The 24,415-nt window shown below is 40.2% G+C and overlaps 1 protein-coding gene across 1 annotated transcript in view; it reads right to left on the bottom strand.

The window, feature by feature from the left end:
* The window catches only part of LOC102162193 (predicted GPI-anchored protein 58), a 45,568-nt gene continuing 21,807 nt past the window's right edge, over nt 655-24,415 (bottom strand). The window contains exons 2-6 of the mRNA XM_021073711.1: nt 22,378-22,980; nt 22,182-22,287; nt 17,040-17,164; nt 13,142-13,268; nt 655-3,231 (exon numbers count right to left, since the gene is read on the bottom strand). Of these exons, the coding sequence (XP_020929370.1) occupies nt 17,154-17,164; nt 22,182-22,287; nt 22,378-22,980 (720 nt within the window). The 3' untranslated portion in view covers nt 655-3,231; nt 13,142-13,268; nt 17,040-17,153. The remainder of the gene's footprint in view (nt 3,232-13,141; nt 13,269-17,039; nt 17,165-22,181; nt 22,288-22,377; nt 22,981-24,415) is intronic.

A 24,415-nucleotide genomic window follows, 5' to 3' on the forward strand; every position in this document is an offset into this window, starting at 1 on the left:
CCTGGGCCAGGAACTGAATCCAAGCTAGAACTTTTTAACCCACTGCATTGGGCTAGGGATCAATCGTGCACCTCTGCAGCGACCTGAGCTGCTGCAGTTGGACTCCTAACACACTGTGCTACAGTGGGAACGCCCTCTGATTATTTTAAAAAATTAACCACAGAAAAGACTAGCTATACCTCTCTCCCACCTCTGCTTCCTGTAACTTATTCTTTTCCGTTTTTCATAATTCTCATCTACGATTTTTGTCTGTGTTATGAACAAAGTTAGAGGTTTTAAGACCTGGTTTCCCTGGTTGTTGAAATTATGCCACAGGAAAGGAAAGGACATAGAACTTTCATGCCTCTTTGCCTCAGCCACCACCATGAGGGCACTCTCGCTTCTGACACCAGCAGGTCATCTTGGTGGGTTGACTTTTCATCTTTCCTAATAAGCAAATCAGATACACGATTAACAGTTTCTCATTTGTTCAAACAGAAACTTGTGACATCAGAAAACTCTGAGCAGCGTGGTGTTGGAAGCTCCCCAGCCACCAGGCCCAATAAGGTTTAACGCTTCCCTGGGCTGAAGACAAGGCACAGATGGAGTGAAGCTGCGTCTGGGCTTAGCCCTTTGCATTGTGTTTTGAGAATTCTACTGAGGCTAAGCAACCAGAAGTTTCCGTATGGTTTTATTTTTATTTGTTCCAACAGTCAACCATATGCTACTGCCTCAAACCAGCCAGTCACCCATAGGTAATAACACATGACTTTTTTTTTTTTTGCATTCCACAGGGGTGGTATTGGCTCATGATGGAGGAATGCAGCTGATTCTCTCTTAATGGCAGTGCCTTTGGGGAGATGTGGGATGTTTGTTTCAAAAATGATAAGGTTTTAATTGGAAAAATCCCTTCCATCACCCTTTCTACAGGTTTATGAAGCTAGTTCTTATTGATCATGTGATTTTGATTACTGCCTAAGATGAACTCCAAAGTAAAGCTCAAAATAAATCTCATCTAAGATATTAAAATGTGTTGGAAATACAGGTTTGAGGACAGGGTAATTCTCTTTCAGGCTAAGTTGATGGCCTAAAAACCTCTGCATGGGTTATGGTCCATTTCTTAAATTTATCTAACACAACTCATTTGGGAAATTTGTAAACAATAGAGATCCCCATCCTCCTATTTTGGTGATTGGGTCTGTAAGTGTACAGAGCAGTGGGGATGTTGCCCCCTCACCAATGACCTCAGATGACTGATTATATGAGTGGAGCTTTCTGCTGTCAAAGCAAGGATTTAAAAAACAAGAGAGCCTCAAGGTCATGTTCATGGAAGACAAACCTGTCATTCTTTGATTTCCAGCTCTGGACTCAAGTGCATTAAAAGTTCTCTCCCTGACATCAAAGGACAACAACCCCCTAATGCCTGGATTTCGTTGACTTCCTTGATCAAGGAAAATCCTTGATGTCAGAGGAAAGAGGCAGCTCAAGCCCTTGGTGGACCCAGTTTGTATCAATAAATGAAACAGATTCAAACCTCCTATTGATAACAGAAATCACCAGTGTAGCATTTTAAATTTGAGTTTGTGAATTGAGGTCACCCACACACTCATACACACACATAAACCAACCTGCTTTTTCAGCCTTCCTGCTCTAAAAGGATCTGATCTACATCTCCTGTAAATTCTGCCCACTCAGGAAATGAAGAGTGATGAGATTAACCCAGCACTTGGAAAATAAAATCCTGCTGTGGGAATCTAGAGGTGTTGCCTTCTTTCATATTCCCTCTTCTCAAAGGGAACAACCCTAAAGCTCCTGAAAACTGGTTACAAATTAGAGGTTACAAGAGAAAGTTGATTAAGCAAATTTTAGTATATTCATTCAACAGAATATTATGATGCAACCATTATGATATTTACAAATAATTGATAATGACATGGGAAAAGACAATATAGTGTTCAATAAAAGAGCAAAATGCAGAGCCACATAATAGCATAATTTCGACAATTATACATAAATACATAATCGTATATGCATAAACAAGACCAAGATATAAGATACAAAAATATTTTATTTTACAACAGATGGGTTACAAATAACATTCATGTAATTCTTTAGATTTTTTTCTGTCTTTTTTTTTTTTTTTAACTAAAATTTGGTTCATCTCAAGGTAATACAGGAGGAAATTACTTCCAAGTTAAAATAGTTTAAACGTGTTAGGAAACATGCTTTTTCAATTATGGCTCTGGGATTTGAGCATACCCACTATGTGTGGGGACCTCTACCATTAGTAATAATCAGATTGGGATCAGGAAAAGTTTCATAACTGATGCCACAAAGATATTTGAGAATGTTCAGGAACATCCAATGCCATGTCCTGTTCCATGCAGTCCATCCAGATCAGAACCCCAAGGGCAGAGCAAGCAAAGGAGCTAAAAAGATGACTTGATAACCAGTTAAATGGACGGTGTACAGTGCTCTTCAAAACACAGAACACTTTGATATTAAACGCATTGTTGGATCTAGAGATGAAACAGAAACCAGTGAGTAAAAGCTACTAGAGGATTCAGAGCTCAGCCTGGCACTAGAAAGGACATTCTAACAATCAAAGCTCCTGAGAATGTCAGTTCCCGAGCCAGTCCGAGCTCAGTCTGAAGATGGAGGACCATTTGTCCAGGATGCTAGTGAGGGCATGGTCACCTACAGTAGACAAAAGCTGAATTAGATAACATACAAGCTTTCCTGGGACCCTAAGGTTTCAGACTTACAAAGCTGCAATTTTATTTGACCAAGCAGGCAGGACAGATAGGACTACTCCCATCATACAGATGATAAAGTTGAGGCTCAGAGTGATAACTAACATGCCTAAGTCATATAGCTAGAGTGTGGCAGAACCACTAACTTCAAACCAATGCTGTGATTGCCAGTTTATGCATTCAAATACCATGGAATATGTATAAAGCCAGGATACCAATAACTCTAACAGGGATTTGGGGAAATAGATCCTTGAATGGTAAGCAGGAAGAAGAAATGGCAACTTCTTCTCAACTTTTGGCTTTTGTGACTGGATTACAGTTCACATCTTCTTGTTTCATCCAACACCATGGCTTGCTAGGAAAGAGTCACAGGTGAAGCTGTAGTCCAATCCAAAGCTTTGTCTTCTGAGAGGTTCTCTGAATTTTCTTAGGGGCTCAGGGAATTGCCCTCCACACAGCAGCCCCACTTGTCTTGACTGGGTCTGAGGCTGGGCAGGAGCTGCCAAGACAGGAAGGGAAAAGCCATGACCTTCTACCAGGATGAAGAAATGCTTGGTTCCTAAGAACACGAGCCTGCTGTAAGGGAAGCAGGAGCCTTCGGCCTCTGGTCCCAGGAAGTTGCTGAGCTCACAGTTATGCGGTTCCCAAGGAAATATGTGAAGTATTCCCACCAAAGAAAACCCAGTGGCACAGAAGAGGCCTAGCCAGGAGCGTTGGTCTTTCTCATCCTTAGTTTCCAGAATTTGGTCAAGACTGTAGCTGTTATTGTTGCTCTGCCACAAAGAAACATGGCAGGAGGGAGAAGGAGAGAGAGAGAGGGGGAGAAAATTCCAGTAGAGTAAAATTGGAAACATTAGAGAAGTTGTTTTGTTTTTTTTTTCCCTCCTTTTCTTTTTTCCCATTAAACTGTCAAGCGCTAACACTGTATTAACAGTGTACTCAGCATTCCAATTTCCATGAAAGGTGATTTCATTCAAGTGAGGGCTAGGAAGAAGTAAAAAAATCACTCCAATTAACATTTATTGAGACGGACCATGCAACACGCACTCTACTAGAGCGTCTTCCAAGTGTTGAATCATGTTAGCCTCCTGAATATCTTATGAGGTGGCTACTATCACTGTGCTTATTTTACAGATAAGGAAATACACAGATTCCGATAATCTGTCTGAGGTATTACTCCTATAGCCCAGGTAAGAAACTGAGTGCTCAAAGGTTGTGTGAACTTGCCCAAACATTACACAACAAAAGAAAGAAAGATCAGTACTAAAATTCTAATCTTCTAGATCAGGTCTTATGGTCTTCCTCCAGCCTGAAAAAAGAATACCCTAGACCAGGGTTCACAAATCATGACCACTGCATCTTACGAAACTTTCCGGCTCACTGAAACTCCCTGAACAAACTCTGTTGAGAAGTTCCTGCTGTGGCTCAGTGGGTTAAAAAGCTGACATTGTATCTGTGAGGATGAGGAGTCTATCCCTGGCTTTGCTCAGTGGGTTAAGGATTTGTCATTGCCACAAGCTGTGGCATAGGCCATAGATGCTACTCGGTTCCATGATGCTGTGGCTGTGGCATAAGGGGCAGCTACAGCTCCGCTTCAACCCCCAGCCTGGGAACATCCATATGCCACAGGGGCAGCCATTTAAAAAAAAAAAGGAAAGAAAAGAAAAAAACTCTCTTAAAGAAGACTGAGAAGACTGAGACATCTAATTGAACCAAATGTTCATTGGACATCTACAGTGAGTCAGTGCCTCTCTCTGTCTGGAACTCTCATAGCTTATGGATTCCTTACCACTGACTTGCAAAACTGTCTTTATCGCCTTATTTACAGAATAAATGAGGATTCTGAAGCCAGTCTTTTGACCATTAGTGCAGGCCTCTCCACTTCATATCTCAGGTTACCTCCCCAAATGGACAGTTCTTGAAACAACACAATAGTTAAAACCATTTACACTTGATTCTTAGCCACTCTGATCTTAATAGAATGCTGTTAAAATTTTCTCTAAATGTCTTAGCCTTTAACAATTAATTAAACTGAGCTCATAAACAGGATAATCCTGACTCTACCCATAATGAGGTATTTTACTCTCCCTCATACAGTTTTACTGACGGCTGGCTATAACCACAAAAGCAATGCCCATCTCAAGGAAGAGAACTGACATCTCTAAGGTTTGGTTCTCCATGTTACCTTCTCATGGACTATGAGGAACCTCAAACCCAGAGGTCAGGTAAAACTGGTTGGAGGTAAGCCTTTCCAAAAAGAAAAGAACAGATTCATTTTTAAATCAAAATGAGTCTTTGGAAAACATTATGGAGGTTCCTTAAAAAACTAAACATAGAACTACCACATGATCCAGCAATCCCACTCCTAGGCACATATCTGGACAAAGCTATTATTCAAAAAGATACTGGCACATCAAGGCATAGAAACAACCTATATGTCCATCAACAGATGAATGGATTAAGAAGATGTGGTACATATACACAATGGAATACTACTCAGCCACAAAAAGGAACAAAACAATGTCATTTGCAACAACATCGAAGCAACTAGAGATTCTCATACTAAGTGAAATAAATCAAAAACAGAAAGACAAATGCCATATGAGATCACTTATATGTAGAATCTAAAATATTGCACAACTGAATATATCTACAAAAAAGAAATAGACTCACAGATATAGAGAACAGACTTGTGATTGCCAACGGGAGGGGGTGGGAAGGAAGAGGGATGGACAAGGGGTTTGGGGTTGGTAGATGCAAACTATTAACATTTAGAATGAATACGTGATGGGGTCCTACCATACAGCCCAGGGAACAACATCCGCTCTCTTGGGACAGAACATGATGGGAGACAGTGTGAAAAAAAGACTATGTATACATACACACACACACACACACACACACACACACACACACACACACACATGTGCGTGTGCGTATGTGTGTGTGACTGTGTCACTATGCTGAAATTGGCACAACACTGTAAATCAACTATGTTTTTTTAAAAAATGAGTCTTTGGAGATAGAACTTTATCTGCATCTACCATTTACATAGAGAATAAATATGCATCAAATATGTAGCTGACATAGCAGGCATGAACTCAGCCAGCCCTTGGCATTATGAATTAGCAATTTCATACAGAAGATTTCAGTGAAGCTCTGAAGTCAGCCACATGAGATAATTTGTAACATCAAGAGCATGTAAAATAGCATAGTTTTCAGAAGGATTGAACTTAAGCTGTAAGCCAACTACTCACACTACAAAGGCAAGAGGTTCACTGGGCAAAGACACTGGGGATACAGAGGTGTTGACTTTTGGAACAATCTCACCATACATTGTAAAACTGAAAATAATACCTCCTGGGATTCTGTTATAATCTCTCAGTAAAGAAAGTCCCTGCAATTACCTCAACAGCCCTAATAATTTCAGTTGACTATTGCTATTAATAGAAACCCACCAATTCAATCAACTATTTTCTACAGAATCAGTTAAGATGGTTTCTTAACTAGTTTTTTCCATTAGCCACATTCATAACTTCCAGAGGAAATGAAGCATTAAAATTTATTGCTCTGAGGCACTGGTCAAATCACCAACAATCAACTACACACTATGATCTTTATATACCACTTCCTATATCCTCACAATCTTCCACATCAAAACCCAATTCCAGTCTCAAGTTCTCTCTTAAGATGCTTAAATGTAGGAAAATGCTGAGGAAGCAAGATGAGAGTGAAGGGGAAGCCTTCATTTCTCATTCATTTATTAATGCAGTACAAATTAAATAAATAAACTTCTCACTTCATAGTATGCCTAGGACATTTGCTGGTAGAGAGGACTGACTGAGAGTTGATTGCAGTGGGGCCGAGGACTTTGAATGGTGTCCAATTTTATTTTTTAACATAAAAAGTTTGCCATGGAATTAACATGTGCATCTTATAGTCTTGTATGAGAACTTTGTCATAATAGGATGCTTCAAGAATGTCTGGATAAGCAACAAAATGATTCCATTAGCAGCTGGCTTGGAGGATGGTACCTGCTGAGAACTCTTAGTCTGTCTTTAGGTTGTTCACCAACTCAGTTCTCTTGACTCAACTCATTTAATGTTTACAGCAGCTTGGATTCACATACTTTCCTTGGCCATCTGAATTAATCATGCGCATCTCATTCAGGAGGTTTCCAAGAGATAGTCAGGTAATACATAGAATCAGGAGGGGCAGCTCATCTCTCTGTGCCACCATGAGAAGGTGATGAGCTTGAAGTGGACCACAGGTGGTCACCAACCTTGGGGATGGCTTTGCTCATGATAATACTGGCTAAGTCTCTGACCCATATCTTCTTCCTCAAGGAAAAGTCATAGCACAGGTCCTCATTTTGTTCAGAATGGACTTGTAGGAAACTCCATGTACTTTGCATTTAGTGCCCTGGATGGACTTTTTGGGAACCACATGGTATTATTTTTAGCACATATGATTCAATTAAGCAACAGAAGATCTCTCATATAATTTGGCTTCTGTATGGTCATTGTTTATTTAAAATCCTACATTGAGGATAGAGGTCAGAGGAGAATGTACTCTTGTGAGTAAGCATAGCCAAGGTGAAGGCACATGTGTACATGCATGCACACAAATACACACACACACGTGCACACATGCACACATAAACACACACTTATGTCAGTGGTAACAGGGCTTCATCTTCCTTATAAAGTACAAATGAAGGCAGAGTATACCAGAGTAGAGCAGCCTTTCTCTCCTTTACTGGCAACCCCAAATCCTGCACCCCTAATTTGCCTACTATCACAATAGATATTGCCAAAAGCTACTCAACAGCCATAGCTGGAAGACATCGCCTTCCTTGACTCTTTCTCTTCCCACCTTCCTTCCTAGATTCCCCACAGTTACAGGTTATACAGCATAAAATCTATACCAAATCTTTCCATGTTAATCTATATCCACCTATCTTTATAAGTAATATGCTAATTCTGGCCACCATAACTTCTTGCCTAGACTGGCCTTTTAACTGCTCTCCTTGCCTCTATTCTAAGAGATATGTATATCCAATTTGATTCACAACACATTTGCTGAATTCTGAAGATGCACAAGAACACAAAGAGGCAAACCTGACATTTTACTGTGCTTAGAAAGAAAAACACTTCAAGAGGAAGAGACGGGGCCCAGTGCAGGAACTGATTAAAGCACTGGAAGGAATGGTGAATTGATAAGGAGAACCTAAATCACATTTTGCATGAGGACAACATCCCAATATTGGGCACAGCTATAGTCTGAGGACAAGCCTGGATAGCTGGAAGAAAACTGCAGTTCCTTAGCTGACAGATAAACTAGCAGTTATTTTTTCACAAGCTGGAGTGACAAGATTGGAAATTTGATGGATACTAAGCCATTTTCCATGGGAAATAAAAAGGTGGAGGAGGAGAGTACTGCATGGGGTGGAAGATCAAAGCTAAACTGGATATTCCTCTGCGGAAAAATGAATTTCTAGCTGTTTTCCAGAGCTGAAGACATTGGAAACACAAAAACCTCAACAGAAAGCCACAGGGAATCACACCATGGAAGGAGGGGATAACAAAAAAAGACTGAATCTTGCCAAAGCCAAAACCCAGACAAAACCCAGATCAATCTCTCATAAAATTGATGTGGTCATTTTCCAACCCTAAAATCTTAAAAAACAAAAGAGAAATTCTCACTTCAGGAAAAGAGCATCATTTGGATTATCTGTGATTCTTTTCTATGCTGTCTAGCATACAACAGAAAATTGCTAAACATGAGACGATGATAGATATAAAGACCTATGATGAAGCCATACAAATAAAATGACATGATAATAACATAAGGAAAAATGAACCAATGGATCTGAATAGAGAATGCAGAAAGACACCTAACAAGTTTACAGTCCACAAATTTGGAACAAAGGTCACTTTGCGAAGTACTGGGGAAGCATATGCTCATCAAGAAATGATTTTGTTTCAACTGCATGGCCATAGAGAAAAACAGTGTGCAAGCTTCACTCTTACATCATATCATACACAAAAATCAAGGTGAATCACACACAGAAATGTGGAAGACATAGTAATAAATATTTTATAAAAAAGTAGAAAACCATTTTGGTGACTTTGATGTAGGCTGGTTTCCTTAACTCCAAAGTTCTAAACAGCAGTAACTATATAGGACTAGGTTACAACTGAGAACTCTTGTATCTTAAAAGACACCACTAAAATACTGAAAATGCAAATTACATAGTAGGAACATATAGGTTCATATGCCAAATACAAATACAGCAACCCCATCCCGAACTTCCAAAAATCAATAAGGCAGGTAAAATAATAGCATAAAATTCAAAAGATTTGAACAAACATACAAACAAAATGAAATGAAAATGAACTCAGATACAGAGCACAGATGAGTGGTTGCCAGAGGGAAGGAGAGTGGCAGTACAGTGGGATAGATGAATGGATTAAGAGGTACAAACTTCTAATTATGAAATAAATAAGCCATAGTGATATAATTAATATACAGCATAAGAAGCATGGCCAGTAATACTGTATACTATAACTTTGTATGGGGACACATGGTTACTAGACTTATCAAGGTGATCATTTCATAATGTATGCAAAGGTCAAATCATTAGGTAGCACACCTGAAACTAACATAATTGCCAACACAGTGTATGTCAACTATATCATAAAAAGAAAAAAAAAGAGGTGAACAAAAAATTTAAAAAATGAGGATTTCTAAGTGAACAATGGACTTCGGTAGTCATCAGGGAAATATTAAAACTAGTGTGTGTTAATGTTTCATAATTAAAGGATAAAAGGAAAAATACAGAAAATATCAAGTGGTGGTATATGTACAGTAACCAAAATGCTCATTCACTGCTGATAGGAGTATAAATTGGAACAATTACTTTGGAAAACTATTTGGCAGTATCTACTAAAGTTGAACATAATTCCTCTGAGATTGGAGATGTGTCTATATGTTCACCAAAAGACACATGTAAGAATATTTGTAGAAGAGTTATTCATATTAATCTCAAATTATATAGCTCAAATAATTCACAATATAATTTGGAAGAAATTCAAAAACATAATTTTGAACAAAAAAGACAGGGATAACAAAGGACACAGACTTGGATTCTATTTATATAAATGTTATATGAAGTATAAAACCAACTAAAACTGACCTATGCTATGTGAGGTCAAATCAGAAATTGAGGGGAGGGAACTGACTAGGAAGAGTATTATGGGGCCTCTGAGGTGCTGCAGTGACATTAGTGCTGGCTACACCGGTGTGTGTTCATTTGTGAAAATCCTACAAGTGGCACAAGGATGATATGGGCCCTTTTTAATGTATAGTTGCCTTAAAAAAATTAAAATAGCCATAATAGGAAGAAAAGAGGGACAGGAGTCTTTAGAAAAAATTAAAGTCTTATGTGATTTAACTTTCTTCCTTGGAACCAGCTTTGAGAAAGCTGTTAAGATTAAAATCATGAGCTATGCATTGACCTAATTTAGGTACAAAACCCTCACACTGGGAACTTTTGTACATTAAAAGACACCACTAAAATATTGAAAATGCAATATTTCAATACATGTACATGTATAAACCAAGGTGATTGTAGACATGGTGACATTATTGCCTCTGTCACACATCATCACACTATCTAGGGGAACAATGAAGCACTAACAAAAAGTGAAAAATGACTTGTCGTAATCAACCCAAAAACCACACTGATTCAGGCCACATGACCAAGAAAACGACAGAATCGCCCACTTCCATCTTGTACAGAAGGAGCAACATAACAGATTACCAAGGAGAAACTGTCACAGCCATGCTAGTGAAATTCTACTGTGAAGAGATGAGAGAGCAAATGTTTAAGATTTAAGACAAGTCTGTATCTGTCTGAGAGTTCAGATTCTTTGGTCTAGTCAGAGACATGATGCTGAAAAGGAAAAAGGAAATCAAACATAATATTTATAGACTGTTAGTCTGAGTCCCAAATGGCATAGAGATGAAGGAGACTTAAAAGGAAGAATGATTGATCATATATTGTTAAATGTACTAAGAACCACTACGGTGAACCTAGTTCTCATCAAAAAGGAAAAAAACTGGTATAGATAGCATCTTCTCCTCCCAGTGGTCCTTGGCTTGGCAGATTCCCAATCTTGTTTAAAGTTTGACTCAAATATAAATTCCTTATAAGATAAATTCTTTCCTCTCCCAAGAGGATTAGTTAACTCCCTAGTTTTTATCTTCATAGTCCTTTGCACAGTTCTTATTCTAATTATTATGTACTTATCACTCTAAATTGCAATGTTTCTGTTTGTATCGCTGTCCATTTCTACCAGTATATGCAACCTCATGGGGAAAGGTTACCCCATAGCATACAGCACAATCTTTTGAAATGTTTTAATACTTTTATTACAAAAGAAACACACATGGCAAAAAATTCAAAGCAGCGTAGACAAATATAAAAAAGAATGGTTAAAAACATCCTTTTCATGATCTAGACCAAAGATCAGCAAACTTTTCTCATAAAGAGACACACAGAAAATACTTAAGGTTTTTTGAGGAAACTCCATACTGTTTTCCATGGTGGTTGCACCAATATATGTACCCTACCCACCAACAATGTAAGAGGGTGCTCTTTTCTCTGCACCCTCTCCAGCATTTATTTTTTGTAGACTTTTTGATGACGGCCATTCTGACTGATGTAAGGTGGTACCTCATAGTATTTCTGATTTGCATTTCTCTAATAATTAGGGATGTTGAGCATCTTATCATGTGTTTTTTGGTCATCTGTTTGTCTTCCTTGGAGAAATGTCTATATAGATCTTCTGCCCATTTTTTGATTGGGGTATTGTTTTCCTTTTTTTTTTTTTTCAATATTGAGCTGCAGGAGGTGTTTGTATATTTTGGAGAGTGATCCTTTGTAGTCACTTCATTTCCAAATATTTTGTACCATTCTGTGTGTTATCTTTTTGTTTGTTTGTTTTTTGCTATGGAAAACAGTAAGGAGGTTCCTCAAAAAACTAAAAATAAAACTACCATGTGATCCAGCAATCCCATTCCTGGGTATCTATCTGGAGAAAACCATAATTCGAAATGAAACATGCACCCCGATGTTCACTGCAGCACTACAGCACTATTCACAACAGTCAAGACATGGAAACAACCTAAACGTCCATCAGCAGAGAAAACGATAAAGAAGATATGGTGCATTTATACAATGGAATATTTATTCAGCCATAAAAATAATGCCATTTGTAGCAACATGGATGGACCTAGAAATTATCATACCAAGTTAAGTTAGTAAGACAGTGAAAGACAAACATTATATGATATCACTTATATGTGGAATCTTGAAAAAAGGACACAAATGAATGTATTTGCAGAACAAAAAGAGACTCACAGACTTTGAAAAACTTATGGTTACCAAAGGGGACAGGTGAGGGGTGGGAGGGATGGAATGGGGGTTTGGGACTGGCATATGCAGTGAGGTGTATGGATTGACTGGCCAACAGGGACCTGCTGTATAGTACAGAGAACTTTACCCAATATTCTGTGATAATCTACATGGGAAAATAATCTGAAAAAGAATGGGTATATGTATACATCCATTCAGAATAACTCAATCACTTTGTTGTACAGCAGAAATTATCATGACCTTGTAAACTACCTGTATTTCAATAAAACTTTAAAAATGAAAAAAAGGAAAAGAACTAAGCCACTGTAAATCCAACAAATATAGTCACCATGAGAAAGTTTACTATCGAATACTTTGCTCTCATTTCTCACCTACACTAATGCACACGACCAGGCCTTTTTGTATGGGAGGATTTCTTTAGCAAAATGCTGTCTTTCAGCAACAGCAAGTTTATCTTTATAAAATCTGTCCGTCCCCACAAGCACTGGGACCTACCTTCAGGCACAGTACCTAGAATGCTCCAAAGAAATTCAAAGGGTAAAGGACAGTCACTTAAATGCAGGGACCTGAGGATCATACCTGAACATAATTTTAGTTTTCAGTGAGAGCCCATGGCTGTCCAGGTAAAAATCCCTCACTCAGAAGTTCCCGTTGTGGCTCAATGCTAACGAACCCAACCAGTATCCATGAGGACGATGGTTTGATCCTTGGCCTGTGAGTTGCGGTATAGGTCACAGACACGGCTCAGATCCCAAGTTGCTTTGGCTGCCAGCTGACAAAATGCTCTTTTCATAATTCTAATTAAGAGAGTTGTGGGAAGTGAAGAACTAAACCAAAGACCTTTTACCTTCCAACAGGCAAGCCCTGGGTCAGATGTCCATGACTTTGGATTCCCATAGCTTCTGTCATTCTAATTAAGGAAGACCTCAAACCTTTGGCTCTGGGCAAAGTATGACTGGCCAATTACCTGATAACATGTCCCAGTGGCACTGTTGTGAGCAAGTGTCCATGTTGTCCACACTGCCTCTCCAAGGGTCAGTGGCCAGTGGAGAGAAAGCAAATGGCAGCTTCTATTTCTCTTCCGGGATAACAAGCTGGAGAGGAGACAAGATACACATCAGTGACGCCAGGTGAGTCATTCACATGGATAAACGGAGGTCATGAAAAGAATAAAACGGGGCTGCACCCTGAGAACAGGGGGACTTAGAAAGGAGCACAGTTAAGATTTTTCTTCTCATGCCAAGAATTCTGCCTACCATCACTCTGAACTGACTTGGGGCAGTGAGATACAGTTTTAGAGGCAAGGTCAGAGCAAAACTCAAATTCCTGACCTGTTGCTCTTGAGATAATTTAGAGCAGGTTTCTTAACCCCCTGAGCCTGCTTTCACTATGTTAGAATAGCAATGATAATACCAACTTCAAAGGGTTGTTGTGAGGTTTCAATTAAATAACATAGTAATATTCTGCAATGTGCTTACAGGGAATTGCTCAAAGGGTGTGGTGATTTTCATTACTGTTAAAAGCCAGCTTCTGCTATCATGTAGATAGCATACCTGGGTGGAGCAGCTGCTTTAGTGTTCAGCAAACTCTGTTCCCTGTCTCCAACTTCCAGCCTCAATTAGATACAGGAGCAAAAGGCGGTATTGATGACTCATTTACAATGGTGGGCACTTAAAGTGACATTTGCATCCACCGTTGATGACACCTCACTTGCAGCAAATCTTGTCAGTGTTGTGCATGGTCACTCTGTAAAAGCTAGTAATGACCCACCGGTCAACCTGGACCAAGCAACTTGTTCTAAAGCCCAGTGCATGAAATTTGTGTGGTTTCTCCTGGAACCCAGGAGCCCTGTGCCCAATCTCTATGCTTCTCCCCAATCACTGAGGTCCCTGACCTGATGGACAGGAGTGCAGGCTTCAGCCAAAACATAAACTCTGTCCCCAGGCCTTGGCAAAAGATGCCTGAGCAAGTCTGGATCTCATAGTCCCTCTTCCTCCAACTGTAAAACACAGGGTTAATCCAGCAGTTCCCATTTCATCTGTCACAAAAGTGTAGGTAATAATGATACCTGTCCTCTTCATCTATTAGGACTATGATGAAAATGAAACTGAAGGAATGTGACAAAATTCCTCAAAAGTGAGTTATTCTGAACACTGCAAAGGTACACTACTGATCTAAGGCAGTATAAAAATGTTCAGATCTCAGCAGAAATAGAGACATGAGACCTGTTATGCATATGTAAAAGTTCACATCAGAGTATTGAGGTACTTTTATTCCTATCTAAATTCTAGAATAAGCTCTGATCTTTCAGTAGAAACCATGCACAGTACGATTTCACCTTTGTTTCTCACCAGGCTTTTTTTTTAATTATTTTTATTTTTTTCCGTTATAGATGGTTTACAGTGTTGTCATTTTTCTACTGTACAGCAGTGACCCAGTCACATATACATATACACATTCTTTTTTCTCACGTTATCATGCTCCATCAGAAGTGACTAGATATAGTTCCTAGTGCTATAAGCAGGATCTCATTGCTTATCCATTCCAAAGGCAATAGTTTGCATCTATTAACCCCAAATTCCCAGTCCATCCCACTCCCTCTCTCTCCCCTTTGGCAACCACAAGTCTCTTCTACAAGTCCATGATTTTCTTTTCTGTGGAAAGGTTCTTTTGTGCCATATATGAGATTCCAGATATAAGTGATATCATATGGTATTTGTCTTTCTCTTTCTGATTTACTTCACTTAGCATGACAGTATCTAGTTCCCTCCATGTTGCTGCAAATGGCATTATGTCATTCTTTTTAATGGCTGAGTAGTATTCCATTGTGTATATATACCACATCTTCTTAATCCATTCATCTGTTTATGGACATTTAAGTTAAACTGACTATAAAATCCTGTGATTCAGAACTGTCAATGGACATTTGGGTTGTTTCCATGTCTTGGCTATTGGGAATAGTCCTGCAATGAACACACAGGTGCATATGTCTTTTTCAAGGAAAGTTTTGTCTGGATATATGCCCAAGAGTGGGATTTCTAGGTCATATGGTAGTTCTATATATAGAATGGCCATCATTAATAAGTCCACAAATAACAAATGCTGGAGAAGGTATGGAGAAAAGGGAACCCTCTTGCACTGTTGGTGGAAATATAAATTGGTAAAACCAATATGGAAAACAGTATAGCGGTACCTTAGAAAACCATAAATAGAACTGCCATATGACCTAGAAATCCCACTATTGGGCATATATCCAGACAAAACTTTCCTTGAAAAAGTCACCAGGATTTTTAACTATTGACTCTGTCTGATCTGAGTAGAGCCTGCCCATGGGTAGTAACCATTAGATTCTGAGAAGTCAGCTTCTGCCTCACACTTGCCACTTCTTTCAGGCCATCACCTCTGGCCACTGTAGGGGTGCTGTCTGACCAGTTTCTCTTTTGGAGACAAAAATGCAGTCTCCATACTTTCTAGAGTTATAGGGCAATAATTAAGATACATATAGGAGTTCCCATCATGGCAGAGCAAAAATGAATCCTACTAGGAACCATGAGGTTGTGGGTTGGATCCCTGGCCTCCCTCAGTGGGTTTAGGATCTGGCATTGCTGTGAGCTGTGGTGTGGGTCACAGACGAGACTCAGATCTGGTGCTTGGAGTTCCCGTCGTGGCGCAGTGGTTAACGAATCCGACTAGGAACCATGAGGTTGCGGGTTCGGTCCCTGCCCTTGCTCAGTGGGTTAACGATCCGGCGTTGCCGTGAGCTGTGGTGTAGGTTGCAGACGCGGCTCGGATCCCGCGTTGCTGTGGCTCTGGCGTAGGCCGGTGGCTACAGCTCCGATTCAACCCCTAGCCTGGGAATCTCCATATGCCGCGGGAGCGGCCCAAGAAATAGCAACAACAACAACAACAAGAAAAAAAAAAAAAAGACAAAAGACAAAAAAAATAAAAAAAAAAAATAAAAATTAAAAAAAAAAAAGATCTGGTGCTGCTGTGGCTGTAGTGTACGCTGGCAGCTGTAGCTCCAATTTGACCCCTAGCCTGGGAATCTCTATATGCCATGGGTACGGTCCAAAACAAACAAGCAAACAAAAAAATACCCATAAAGGCATGTCACATAATGTGCATTTTCATTTAAAGACATGGTGGTGTGGGCAGTGTGGTTGAGGATGTCTCTGAAAGAATTTACTAGATAAATGGCAGTCTTTTTTTTTTTTTTTTAATTGTGCTTGAGAAATAAGTTGCAATAACAAAAAAGCAACAACATCCAAGATAAAATTTAGGAGTTCCCATCGTGGCGCAGTGGTTAACGAATCCGACTAGGAACCATGAGGTTGCGGGTTCGGTCCCTGCCCTTGCTCAGTGGGTTAATGATCTGGCGTTGCCATGAGCTGTGGTGTAGGTTGCAGACGCGGCTCGGATCCAGCGTTGCTGTGGCTCTGGCGTAGGCTAGTGGCTACACCTCCGATTCGACCCCTAGCCTGGGAACCTCCATATGCCGCGGGAGCGGCCCAAGAAAATGGCAAAAAGACAAAAAAAAAAAAAAAAAAAAGGATAAAATTTAAATGTGCAAATAAGCGCCATCATTACTTTAAAGGATATGACAGATATGGGGAGGGCATAGATTTTTAATTTCTCATTGAGCATGCAATATATCCATAATCATTCAAAACTGACATCATAGGTTAAGTGATTTTAATCTCCTTTCTTTCCGCAGTTGCTCTTGCAGTTTTTTTGCCTACCATGTGCTTATGGTCATTTCAAAAAATCTCTATTTAAAGTTTTCACTACTATTCATGGCACAATGTAAGTGACACCATTGCCACAAGCCTTTATAACCATCCCAGCCAGAAGGGGTCCCATCTCACCTTTACTTCTCTAGCAGTTGTGCCATCATCTTCTACTGCCTTATATGAATGTTCATAACTTTTTGTATCACTTCACACACACCTCTTGATCAACGCCTGGAAAATACTAGGTTCTCAGCAAGTATCTGTGGAATTAGAAGTTAATAATATAATTTGTATAAATTCAAGAGTATGTCCCTCACAGACTGTATTCCTTGAAAGTTAGTAATTATTAATACCATAATAAGATACTTCATGTATTTTTGTGCCTAATTCTACTCTATTCATAACTCTCTAAAAATATGGTTCACTCCCAGAGTCAATTTTTAGTTAACTTTTCTAGTAAGTTCTAGCAAGTTTCAAAAAGGGGTTTAATTTCTATTCTTAGATGATGCATTTTGTAGCTAAAGATTCCATATTTGTTTGCCAATACAAAAATGATATAAAACAAACTACACCTTTATATCTTACTGCAAATAGCAGTACCTGATTTTAAATAGTAGCATTTAAATTTCAGAAATTTTTATAAATACATATGTATGTGAAACACATAGATATATATATAAGGGAAACACCTAATTATGTGAAATATAAGGTCTGCTCATTCCCAAGTCAAGGGCATAGATCAATGTGTCATCTTTATTTTTTTCAGAACTTGACTTACAAGTACAAAGTGTTCAACACTCCCAAGTTGAAGACTCCAAAACACTGTGTCAGACCTGGGTTTGTTCAGAGAAACAACCAACAATATATCATTGGGAGTTCCTGTTGCGATGCAGCGGAAACAAATCCGACTAGGAACCATGAGGTTGAGGGTTCGATCCCTCGCCTCGCTCAGTGGGTTAAGGATCCAGCATAGCTGTGAGCTGTGGTATAGGTTGCAAATGCAGCTGAGATCCTGTGTTGCTGTGGCTGTGGTGTGGGCCAGCAGCTATAGCTCCGATTTGACTCCTAGCCTGGGAAACTCGAAAACAAACAATACATCTTGGCAAGCAGAAAGTCTCCATACATTAAAGACAGCTAGTGAGGAGATCTGAGATTCAAGTCTAGGTCGATCTGCCTCCACATCTTATGCTTTTTTCTTCAAAAGCATCTTAGCTTCCATGTCACGCTGCACTTGCATTCTTGATTAGGACCAGAGCCCTGATCAAAAAAGGAAAAATTTAAATTTGCTAAAGAAAGCCAATTCTATTAAAATGTAAAAGGTCAGGTGAAAAGATCTTATACAAATTATTACCTAATCCAGTTTTCACAGCCAATGTTGAAATGAAATCAGATTTTGTTGTTCACTCAGAAATTTATTAACCAATGTCAGACCTCAAAATTTGCCCATAACCTTATGCTCAATAAATCACCCAAGTTTTGCTTCTAAGACTCTCTAAAGATGAAAAGGAAAGTACAGAAACAATGCAGTCACTATTGGAGCTTAGGAATGAAATGTGATAGGCACATGTTAAAAACATTCCTTTTTACAATGATTCAGTGCTTCCAAAACCAGGATTTATCTCCTCTCAAACTTTCCTAAAATCCATTCAAGATGTGATAATTTTACAAAAATCTTAAAGGGCTCTGATTTCTAAGTCCTACATTACAAGTTATAAGGCAAGGATAGATCCGGAGTCAGATGAAAGCAGGTTCCAAATGGTTCTCTGTCCCTTACCCCTCATAACAGCCTAGTCAAGTCACTTATTCTTTTGAACCTGTTTTTGTTTCATCTAATGTAACAACCTCTCACAAGATTAATGTGAAAATTAAATAAATAATGAATATGAAGCTTTTTACCCCCAAAAGTGCCCACTTTAACTATGAAAGCTGTATGGATTCATCTCAGGTCTAAACATGTTTGAAGGGGAAGACATGCATGTCAATCGGTCATGCAAGATGATAAATGCAGTATTAACACCATCATAATGATGTTAAGGTAAATAACGTACCTCAGATGAAAGCAATGAGCAATGGTGCCAATGAGAGAGACAGGGGTCAGAAACCAAAACATTTTAATCATACTCAGCATAAAAATATGAGGAAGAGATATTAATGCTTACTATCTACCACACAAGAATTTCATAGGGATTAATGAACTAATGCTGGTTAGCATTTTGAAACTCAGTGGAAGAAAAAATAATACACACATATCACAAGGAGGTAGATACAGCATATAAAATTAGGTCATGTATAAAACAGGTTGTACAGAAGCAACATGTCCTTGTCCCTGGCAAATTATCTGCACTCAGCAACATCCTTGATGCCAGAGGATTTCCTCATTTGGTAGAGATCTTGCAAAGGTTTCCATCAAAAAAAAGCTGTCCTGTATGACAAGGATGTAAATTATCAGTACCTAGATTTAAATAATGGCTCTCAAATTTTGGGAATTCCTCTGAACACACAAACATAAACTTACGGTGTAAGGAAAGGCCTATCCTGAGCACATCAAAAATTACATCTACAAATGGCCACCCCAGGAGCATCAGCAAGAGTCAAAGGAAGGAGAAGGAGGGAGGGAGACAAGGACACCATTCAGAATTCTTGACAAGTTATACAGGCAGCCTGCGGTTACTATAAATTCATACCTTTAATCGTGGTATTATTATAGTCATTAGTCTTTCTTAGCCTTGGCTAGGAAAAAAGATCAGACAGGATATGTGGTGCCTAGACCTCACCTCCTTCTGGGAGAAGAAAGATTATAAAGGGTTGATTAACTGTTCCTGTTAATGGGCTGAGAGAAAGAAAAGTTCTGGAAATGGCAGTGACACAAATGTGGATAGGACATTTCAACAATGCCGTTTTAACTGTCTCAAGATATGTGATTCTGTCAATCAATCCTGATTAGCACTGATTCCACTTTACATTTGAAGAAATTCAAACTCTAAGTAGTATGTTCATTTGCCCAAAGTACATGACAATAAACAGGACTAGAAGGTAAATTTTACAATCTTGCTTTTCACTTCAAGTCACTTCCACCTAAAAAGTTTCCTCTGATTCCCCAAGCTCCAATTTACAAAAAATACTAACTTTAAGTGTTACTTTTTCCTTCATGCTCAGATCAACTTGGGTAGATGAAGCTGATTAGCTCTGTCTTTAAGGACAAGTCCAAATATACTAAAAAAGGTATGTGTGCTGTGGGGGAGGGGGGAATGATGGTTGGCTTTAAGAAACAGAAGACTTCAGACAAGAGAAAAAGCTCACTAGTTCGCAAATTCTGGGTGCTCAAACACTGACAGTCACAAATTCTATCACCATAATAAATAGCCTTAGTAGACCTACTGCATGCCATCCATCCATAATTTGACCCACACTGTCCCTGTTTGGCTTGTAAGCATAAACACCTAAGTATGCATGTGACACACAAATGCACACAACCAGACAATACATTTCATTCCTTTCTTAAATGAACAAGTAGCTGGCTTGCCAAAGATGTACTTTTTCTCTCTTTTTCTATCCACAGTCTTTTAAGAATAGGTAAGAGATACTCTGCAGCTTGGATCACAGCTGACTCATGTTAAACTGACAGCTCTGACAGACCGAAAAACTACAGATTTCTTTTTCAGAGTCCTTTGATGTGTCTGAAACTTCCCTTTAAAGCCAGAAGTTCTGAATTAACTAACTGAAGAAGTGCATAAGTTTTAAAAAGCCAAATTTAAATGGGATAAGTAATAATGATATTAAAGCTGTGATTATTAAAGACGGGAATGAGGGCAAAGTTCTCCAAGAGCTTGATGGAGAGACTCTCCGCAGCAACTGTATCAGTAAACTTGTATATAAACAACATACAAACCAGTGTCCTCCACGCTTGATACTTGGACAGGCGGAAGCTCTGGGACAGGGTGTCAATACTAAGTGCTGTTATCATGATCTGCATCAACACCATTTATACCTATGTACCAAAGAATTCCTGATGAGTGGATATGTACTTTACAATGTTCAAACTTTTATTTCAAAAGCTTACAATGAGCACAATGCAATGCTGTGTCTCCTGGAAGGTTTCTGGAAATTCTGTCACAAATGAAGATATGGTAGAAGTTGCTGGGCTGGATAATCTATGCATATTTCAAAGAGCAAACTCTCAATTTCCTGCCTGAATCCCCACTTAGCTACTTAGGTGTTTACTTTTTGCCTGTTCTTGGTCACAATGTTCCAAGGCCTATTGTGCAGTAGCCTGGGGAACATCCACAGATGTTTTAAATAGTCTTTAATCATTACCAGAAAAGCTGCTGTTTTACTATTTTCTGCCAATAAGAATGCTGATTCATGTTAAATTGACAGCTCTGACAGACTAAAAAACTACAGATTAGCCCAAATCTAAAAACTCACATGGCATGGCCCCAAACCCCCAACTTTCACCCTTACCAACCTCTCTGCGTCTAGCAGAAGCTGACCTAACAGTCCCTCTCCCTAGGTGTCAGCCTCCTATAATCTATCAATCCCTTTCACCTCATAAGGAAAGGTCAAACCTTTTCTGGGCTCTTCACCAGAGGAGTCAGGCAATGAGGGGGATCAGGCAGTTACTACCACTGGGATATTGATGTTTCTAGGACTGCATTACATTAAAGAAAACAACGATTAATTCACAAATTGCAAACCCCAGCTCCTAACACACCTGCACAACCTCTGGGGCCTTTAGAAGGGCATGCAGGCTCTCTCGGTAACTCCCATCCCCTGAGTGCCCAGGGCTAAGGATGGCAGTAAAGGGCAATGACAGGCCATCGCAGTTCTCATCCACTTTAGGCTACCCTCTAAAAACGTCATCTTGGACATACTAGAGCTATCAGTGAGCTTGAAGCCAATAAAGGGGAAATCACTTCTTAGAATATCAGACAGCCAGCCCTAAAAGTTAACCCTTTGAGCCCCACATTCCAACTACTTAATTCCATCCTACTCTCCGCCTGGTCTTCAACTCCACCAAGCACTGTGACAGGAAGAAGGATTTACAGGCTAACTTGGCAGTTTCCTTTAGGGTCGGTTTTGGGGGGAAAAAAAAAATGGATGTTTCAGCAGGAGGGATGCTGGCACATCCTGGAAGTGCTATAATTCCTGCGGACGGTGGGCAGAGGCTTCATTCGCACACTCCCCAGTCACATAGGCTCTCCACCTGACCCTACAGCCCCCTTTTGCGCCCCCACCCCCACCTCTTGGACTCCGCCCATCACCTCTTTCTCTACTCACCCGGCTGTGGCGGCGGTCGGGACGGGCGGGGCACTTTGGTGTGCTGGAGTTCCTTGCCACCTTCTAACTTGCTGTTTGTCAGCTTCAGTTCCTCCATCCTGGAAGCCTGCGTATTTTTTTATTATTGTTCCGGAGTCTACGCTCCCGCTGCCCGAAGTCCCCATGGGCTTCTCCTGCTCCATCTTCTCCCGCTCACCTCGCACCGCCCCAGTGCCGGGGGCGCTCTGGGAAGGGGAGGGAGGAGCCGGAGTGCGTCCTGGCAGCCGCTGGTAAGGGGACCCTGGGGTCGCAACTCTGGTACTGCAGGACCCGGCAGGAGCCACCACCGCAGGCTCCGGGGGCCGGGGGACCGAGGGCCCCGCGCCGGGGAGAAGAGCGCTCTGCACGGCTGGGGGGCGGCCGCCCGCGCCAACTTTTCCGGTCGCGGGAGCGGAGAGGAGCGGGGAGGGGTTCCGGACCTGGGGTGGCGGCGCAGAGCTCTCCGCGGGCCGGCTGCTCGGGGGCAGGCGCTCAGGACCTCAACTCCGGTCAAGTTGGGCCGCGGCGGGGGCAGGCGGGGCCGGCCGGAGGCGTCGCGTTCAGGTGGCGGCCGCCTGCGCCTGCGTGGAGCAAGACGCCGCCACGCGGACGTCTCAGAGACCGGGGCGGGGCCCAGGCTGAGCCCACCGGCGGAGCCAGAAGCCACAGAAACACCTGTTTGGAGAGTGCTTCGCTGCAAGCGCTGCGGAATCTGCCTCTTTTGCACTGGGGGCTTCTGGCTTCCTTCTGTTGTTCTCTCTGCAAGGGACTCAGATTTCCTCTATGGCAGGACTCTCACCAGTGTCTTTGGGAAGAGAGGGATTGAGGGATTCCAGCCTTCCCCGCTTTGTCTCACTGAATTGGCATCTTGATCTAACCCAGAACACAGGCAATGGGTCTTGGCCGAGGCCAATTGCTGGAAGGGTACTAGAGGTGGGGTGGGGTTTTGTGTGTGTGTGTGTGTGTGTGTGTTAAATCAATAGGTTGATCTATCCTATCTTAGATATAGCTATAGATGTGAATATACATATTAGTTATTCACCCTAGGTATCTACGTATCTACTTATCTGTGCCTCCATCTATCTCTCCAGTGATGGTGATTGTATATGTATTTATGAGTTTCTCCATCAGTCTTTATGCTTCACTTCTTTTCCCTCACCTTCTGTAATACTCATTCTGTCTAAAACCAGTCACTGCATAATCTCATTGAAAAAGCACTTTGCTACTAGCTATATTCTTAATTCCTTTATGTGTTTATGTAGGTATATGCTTCTATGTCCTCCAAAACACTATGAAGTCCTGAGGGACTCAAAATGGAGCTCAAAATGTGGGCTTGAAAACATTTTGTTTTTTGCACACTATTGCAGCCCCAGGGTTTAGCACAAAACCCAAGATTCCATAGGCAATCTTATTAAGAAATTATATATGTGTGTTTATATGTGTATATACACACACACACACACAAACACATATATTCACCAATTTATTTTTATCAGCCCTCACCCTTGTGAAAGGAGACATGCTTTCTGAAATCTTGGGGTGAACTCTCCATACAGTTAGCGGTCTTTTGTTTGTGTACAAGGTGCTCTGCCACTAATTTCTGTGAGATCTCGGGAATCACCATGCTTGGTTGCTTAAGCTTGACAATCAGTGGGCTGCAAATGAGGAACATTCTACAAAATAAGGAACCAGTACAATTTAAAAATATCAGCATTGTGAAGGACAAAGAAACTTAGGAACTGCCCCCAATTAAAAGAAGATTTAAGAGATGAAAAAAAAAAAAAAAAAAAAAAGGTGTGATCCTAGATTGGATCCTAGACCAGGAACAGGACATTAGTGGATCAACTGTCAAAAATTAAATAAGCTCTATAAATCAGTTGACATTATCATATTGTTTATTTCCCAGATTTTAAACTGCACTGTGGTTATACAAGATGTTTATATTTGTGGAAGCTAACATTTTTGCAACATTTTTTAGTCTGGTACTATTTCAAATTGAAAAAAAAAATGGTATGATTAAAAACATAATAAAAGTTTTGGGTTAAATGACCTTTAAAAACCTTTCTGAGCCTAGAATTCTTCAATCTTATGACTACAATATCTACCAAGCCAGGTCTACTGCTGCTACCGTTGCAAAGTTCAAATGAGTCTTTAGGAAGGAAAAATGACTTTGAAAATTGCAAAGGATTTCTTAAAATCTAAACCTTTTCATGTAG

The sequence above is a fragment of the Sus scrofa genome, chromosome 14 (genome assembly GCF_000003025.6).
Source record: "Sus scrofa isolate TJ Tabasco breed Duroc chromosome 14, Sscrofa11.1, whole genome shotgun sequence".
In the NCBI taxonomy this organism is placed as follows: Eukaryota; Metazoa; Chordata; class Mammalia; order Artiodactyla; family Suidae; genus Sus; species Sus scrofa.